The 6,834-nt window shown below is 43.1% G+C and overlaps 1 protein-coding gene across 1 annotated transcript; it reads right to left on the bottom strand.

The window, feature by feature from the left end:
• Positions 1-258: 258 nt before the first annotated feature.
• Positions 259-4,246, bottom strand: LOC133926712 (protein neprosin-like). Its single transcript, XM_062372743.1, has 7 exons — positions 3,754-4,246; positions 3,570-3,656; positions 3,248-3,481; positions 1,489-1,653; positions 1,319-1,372; positions 1,085-1,231; positions 259-907 (listed from the first exon to the last, which is right to left on the bottom strand). Exons 1-7 carry the CDS (start codon positions 3,976-3,978, stop codon positions 530-532), a joined length of 1,290 nt encoding a protein of 429 aa, XP_062228727.1. The 5' UTR covers positions 3,979-4,246; the 3' UTR covers positions 259-529.
• Between the last annotated feature and the right edge of the window lie 2,588 nt (positions 4,247-6,834).

Below are 6,834 nucleotides of genomic sequence, written 5' to 3'. Positions count from 1 at the left end.
AAATGGCTTAATCAGATTAATTACACTAATTCCCTTCCCACACACATATGCAACTTCCCCCTACACGTGTAAGAGTTTCTGATAAATACATATTGGCTAATTCCATCTTCCCACCTAATAGATTTTTTTTTTTTGAGAATCCCTTTGCGACCAATAGTATAAATTTAGTTAGAAAAATAAAGCAAAACTTTAGACACCATCTCGAATGGTGTATAAGAAAGAACAATTGTTAACAAATACCTCGAAATCATAGGATGGTGTTTGTTCGGGAGCAAAATTTGGAAGCTAGAATGACATGTATTTAAGAATGGAGTGGGTATTATGTAAATTGAATGCATAAACTGGCGCGCACTTCTCAAATTTACAAATTCCTCTCAAGTCTCAACTGTTCCGATGCATTCTTCAGCTAAAGATCTAAGACCTAGCAATATCCTATAAAGGGCCAAACCAATACTTGCTGTCAGAAAAAGACAACAACCAAACGAACAAACAAAAAAACAGAAAAAAGAAAACAAGATCCAAATTTATCTCAGGGGCATTTCACGCTCCTCCCTGGCCCTCCATAGTAGAAGTAACTGCCCCAGTAGCCATTGGACCCTCCATGGATGTCGTAGCAGCCGGGGTGGTCGGCGAGGAGCTTCAGGTTGGCTGCCGGGATGAGGTTGTTGTCCCAGTCCACCACCTGCAGGTTCCGGAAGTAGGCGGCGCGGTCAAAGCCCTCGCTGGGGAAGTGGCCGCTGCCCATCTGCGTAGCCGTGTGCGACCCCGATGGCTGGGTGTTGACGATCTCGCCGCCGAACTGCACCATGTTCGCGTGGCGCGCGAGGTGGGTGAAGAGGTAGGATGGCCAGTAGCCGACGACCAGGCCCGGGCCCAACTCCAGCCACCAGTGCCCGTGCTTCGGATCCTGTAAACCATGCATGATTGCTGTCAGGGAATAGCAGCATAAATAAATAGAGCTGATAAAGAGTGTTATGGTTATGATTACTGAATGCTTCAACTTTATAGCACAATTCTTGAACAATTGACGAAGCACATGTTGATGACATGTTAACTTGTTTAGAAATGTGAATTGATGGATTACCTTCCATATCATCAGAGTAATATCGAACTGCCTGCCGTTGTACACCGATTCCGGGGTGATAGACGCCCCGATGGCGATCTTATTAGTGGTTTGCACGAATCCACGGCAGTTGTGGTTGTAGCACCCGGTCTCTTGATACGCATCAGTCTACAAAGTGCATAATTGATTAGGATCCTACAGCTGCAAATTAAAAGATATTAATTCTGCATTTTCTTTGCTCATAAACACACTTACCGTCCAATAGGTGAAGAATCTTGGGTTACTATCTCCGTACAGCTCAGGGCTTACCTAGAAAATTAGCAAGCAGAAAAATTATATGCTTTTTTTTTTTTGTCATTGTGATGTTTTATCGCTCATTGTTTAACATAGAAGAACTTTTACTCTTGTTTCGGTTGCTCATGTACCTGCCATCCAGCTTCAATGGTGTTGAGATCATTGCCAAAAGAGCCAGAGATGACCCAGATCTGTGACAGGCTGAACTCAGATGGGTCACCTATCCTTGGTGACCACACATTAACACTGGCCTTGGCCCCATAGTACTGCTGAGAGTTTACATACCCAACTGCATGCTGTAACCAAGTAAAAAACACACATCAATATGTAACTCCAACGAGAGTTGCAGTTAGATTTCACTAGTACAATCTTTTGCGTAATAAGTAGCAACTTGGGCAAGTCAAATAAGCTCATGATTCAAGAAGAGATAACTTGCTCATCTTGATTAGTTGGCCCCTACCCGCTGGCACACCACTGAGGAGAAGGGGTGGAGGAAGAAAAGGAGGGAGAGGATGCTTATTGAAGCTTCTGCAGATTTACAAATAATTTTGTGTGCCTGTTCCAAGCCACATGGGGGTTTGTTTGTAGCATGTCCCTTGGTCATCTCATAGCTGGAGATTAGGCGCCTTGGTGAATTCAATCGAGGTACTTCCAAACCGATTTTTAAGATGAGAATCTTTGACAACTCTGAAGTTCCACTGTTTTGCACTAACTTTTCTTATGTGCTAACTTGATACTACACGTCAAGGACTTCAGTTATATATTATCTAGTACAGAGAATTGGTTATAAGGACTATCAAACGATCGAAATGGAAACAAGACAAGCAAAAAAAAGCAGAGCAAATTTGGTCTTGATACCGGAAAGCAACGAAATGTTTGACTGTTAAGTATTGCAATTAGTGAAGTCAAATAGCTAGCCCTGTTGCTCTAAAGAGGCCAATTGAAGCTTCATTAGCTGCACAGGGAAGTGAGTACTTAATGTTATGTAAACGCATGGTTCTTTGGAACCATTTGGCCTATCTGTTTAATTACTGCTACAAGTATCGAACCTGTCCTAGAAATTTGAGAACTCTGCCATTGACCTCGCAGCAAGCATCGAAGCCTAACACGCAGAGATCTTACTTAACTCACCGCTATTAATATGGAAACTGTGTTCGTGATTCAGCAAATAAACAACTCCGAAACCGAGATGAGATTGCACATGCTGCCACTTCAAACTGTACTGCCAGTAGACAGGAGTCTAACAACTGTACTGACTGCTCTCTGAAATATATATTTCAGTGGCCAGGTTGTGTGGTCAATGGGAGGACATCTAAATTTTTTTAAGATGCCAGTGGATCTAAACAAAAGTTTGGCCTACAGAAGAGAACAAAACAAGCCATTGATCCTAGTAGCAAAGTAAATTTTCTCACATGGATTTTTCCCAAGTGAAGCTTCTGTAGATTCATGCAAGTAGCAACTGTTGTGCCATCTTATTCCAAGTGCACGGGCTTCTCTTTTGTAACTTTTCTAGTTTTGGCATTTCAGGTTACTGATTTATCCCTGCAGTAGAAACTTCTTTTTTCTTTCATTCCAATTTTTTTACGGAACTTGGGAAGATGAGGACTCCCAATTGTATAAATACATTTGAGGTTTGCACCCATTCGTGTTTCTTTATTTTTCTTTGTTGGGCAATTCGATTTATGCATATTGTAAATTATTAAAAAGTGTACATGCTATACATACAGAAAAAAAACACTTTTACATGCCATTGGAAAACTAGTAGTCTATTCGATCATAGAGCCATGTCAGTAAATAGTTTCTTTACAATGGCATATTTATTTTTTGTAAAAAGAACACTTGTGCAGTGGTAAATATGTAAAGATTTATTTGTAGGACAAATTATCAAACCTCATGGTCGCTTTTTGTGGAATCACGACGAACACTCCGGCGCGCCGGCTTCCTGCCGTACCTTCTGAGGGAGCTGGCCCTGAGCAGATCCTTCTCCGTCGTCTGCCGCATAGCTACCGTGCCTTCCGGGCACGCCTCGCCGGTGGCATGCCATGTCTGCACCACCACCTCGCCAACTCTGCTGCCGCCGTCAGAAATAGAGAAGTTGTAGTTCTTGGGCCTTTCCGGTGGATCCTGAATGTACATAAAAGTCCGTTTAACAGTAAGTGAAGGCAAATTATAGAACAAAACAGCAGAAGCCAGAAGTTGTGTTGCCACATACCAGAGGCTTTTGGCCCTTGAGCTTTGGGTGGTCAAATGCAGGCTGGAGATGAGAAGGAACACAGTCAATCAGATCACCGTCTGGGCTCTGCAATACAAACAAGTTAAATAAAAAAAAAAACTACAAAAGGGAGATGAGAGTAAGCCAAAGAAGAAAGAAAAATTAATGTCAGATTTTCAGTGACCTGAATGGTCTTGAGAGAAGGCTTGTTGAGCTTCTTGAGCAGAGCCCTGATCCTGTTGTACTTGAGCAGCTCCTTCCCTGGCCTCAACCTCGCAGTGGCATTACCAGCAGCGCCACTCCCAGCGCTGCTCGGCTTGGATGCCAATGCAGCAGTAGCAGAAGAAGAGAGCAAGAGCATGAGCAAGAGGAGCAAGGGAACAAAGTAGAAGCTACTGCGAGAAGCCATGCTCCTTTTGCTCCCGCAGCTTGTCTGCTTCTAGCCCCGCACACACACACACACAGGACCTAGCGTGTGGTTGTCTTCTTCCTCCCTTGCGTGCTTCCTCCTGTCCTCTCCCTTTTGAAGTGAAGACTCTCACTTCTTTCACTAGAGCTGAGGTGATTGATCTCAGGGGTGCTGACTGCTGATACTGGTTTTGCCTTTTTAAAACATCCATCTCAATGGTGCCATACTTCAAATGAAAAGAAAAGAAAAGAAAATGGGCAAAGAGTTGGGGTTCCCAAAGGTAGGTGCTAGAGTATTTATTTATGGGTCGGAATAAAACCCTGCAGCGCCAGCCAAGCGTGCAGCAAAAGCAAGGGGACCTTGTTATCACTGGTCCTCGAGCCTAAACTACTATTACCTTCGTTTCGTAATATTTGTCTACACCCATTATTGCATACAAATCAAGAAATACTGAAATCGAGTAAAAAAATACAGTGAGATAACCATGCTACCCCTAATCAATGTAAGAATGAGAGTAAGTAACTCATCAACGTTAAAGTAAATGCATGTATACACTTAAGGGCATAAAAAAAAGACCATAAAGCATCTTTGATTACCATAATAGACAAATAATTTAAGACAGATACTCTCGAGACTATAAACAAACATTGCGAAATGGAGGAAGTACTTAGTAGACCGGTTAGCGTTTTCAAAACTTTATCAGCTGGTTAATCATGGAACACCGTACCATGTAATTTATATCCACGCGCTTTCAAATTATTAGCCTTACCGGTTTGAGCTGCTTTACAAACCATAACCCAGTACATTACCGACTTGAATCATGTGTCCACGCCTTGTATTCTATTTGTCCATGTGACCCAGTACATTATATTTTCTTCCTCAACCAGTCCGGTGGTATAGCTGCCGAAACTCTTCACAGCTTCACATGTGTCTTCGCTTTGGATTCGAGATGTTGGGTCTTGCAGTAAATTCAACGTTTGCAGCTGCTCGAAGGATCTAGCAGTAGGATTTGACACCGATTTCTACTTTTTACCTTGTTTCGATCCAATGGAGCAATGTTGTGGGCGACGACGGTCAGTTTCCTTGTGCTAATTCTACAACGTAAGTCGTTCCGGACCTCTACTCAGTTTCATTCAACCTTCGTCTTGGACGTGGATATATCACTGAGTCGTGGTCCACAATTAATGACAGACAATCACCCCCGAGTTATCCGTTCAATCTTAGGACGATTGCATCGGCGAAGACTGGAAGGGAGATCCACCAGCCGGCCGGGTCTGTAGGGGAGTGAAACTCGCCTGCAGTGCACATATGGCTTGGCTGGCTCCGGCGCTAGCTGCCTGCATGACCTGCCTTCCTGTACGCCCATGAATGCGTTCGACCTACCTACCTATGATTTGTACTTGCCGCATCTACATTGCCGACTTAAGGAGAGAAGTCCTGTTTTCCAGACCGGTGCTGTGAGCCTGTGATGAGGTCACTTATTTAGTTCTCGCTGGAGTACCAAAAACATTATACTATATTATCGGGACCAATTAGCACCAGCACCGAACGACTTGATTTGAATTAATCCGAATCCCATTGAGGAGACCATGTTCCCCTGAATATACTCGACAATATTCAGTAATTGTCTAAGAAATTTGCTTGCTTTAACACTATATGATCGCTCTCTCGTGGTCATAACAGAGCAAAACACCATTTAATCCAAGATTGCTAACAATCTCATCAAAGTGAGCAAACATCACATCCAAAGACTCTACAGAGGTGTTAGACCTTGTCAAGCTCATTCTGACTCAAGCTATTAAACAAAATATTTCTGGTCTTGTTGTTAGCCTCGTACTGTTCGATTTGAACTTGAGTCGTGCGAGCAGCAAGATCTCATAGTTGGAATCAACTACTTCCCATATTGCACTTCCTTAACTTAGAAGATAAGCCTCCGTACGCACCTTCCAGTATGAAAAATCACGGCTATCAAATAGTGGAATCTTTCTAGTTCTCTCCTTGTCACCTACGGATTACAAAGCTGATTAAGGTCAACAAATAATTAAACCGGCTCTGATACCCATTGTAGGAACGAGATTGGCGACTATAGAGGGTGAATAGGCGTCTCAACAAATTTCTTACGAAAATGATTGCATTCTCCTATGTGGATCACCCAACGCACCTCAAAATTCAAGCAGATATCTCACACTCCCTGCTCATAGAAGTTGAGCTCACCCATCATCGATATCTCAAACTCTCTGCTCATGGTTTCTGCAAATTTGGCTACAAGTGGATGAGAAGAGCCACCAAAAAGGTATCATCTACATATATCCGAACAAGTAAGAAATCATTGTCATGCCTGAGAGTAAACATACCCATACTCTAGCAAAAAAACTTCATCGGACCTTTCGGTGCATTGATCTCCAATTTCGTCCAAAAAATTGCTCTCTGCAAGAAATATACGCTGTTCACACCGGAACTTCCAGTGAACACTGGAACTTCGGTGTGTGTAATTTTTTTGCGTATAAAGAAGAATTCGCCAATTCCAAACACCGCTAACTCGAGTTAGACATGAACAAGAATAAGCATCCACAAACATATACTAACCAAGTTTAAGACACATCAACTATTGTCAATACCTCGTCACATGCAAACCAAGGCACTTCTCCACTTGATTTGTCAGCTAGCTTGGTTGTAGTGGCAAACACGGGATGGGATGGCGAGACAGTGGGAATGCCACCAAGCACAGGGATTGGAGGACCAACAACTATGAATTATGATGGCCCTGACAACATTGGGTTAGTGTGGTAGGAGTAGCGGTCACAGATCCGGTTGCATGGGCACCGGAGATCAGAGAGGTGAGGCATTACATGGAGC

Source organism: Phragmites australis, chromosome 8 (assembly GCF_958298935.1).
Source record: "Phragmites australis chromosome 8, lpPhrAust1.1, whole genome shotgun sequence".
NCBI classification, from domain to species: Eukaryota; Viridiplantae; Streptophyta; class Magnoliopsida; order Poales; family Poaceae; genus Phragmites; species Phragmites australis.
The sequence above is the reverse complement of the archived record's forward strand: the minus strand, read 5'-3'. Positions and strand labels throughout refer to the sequence as shown.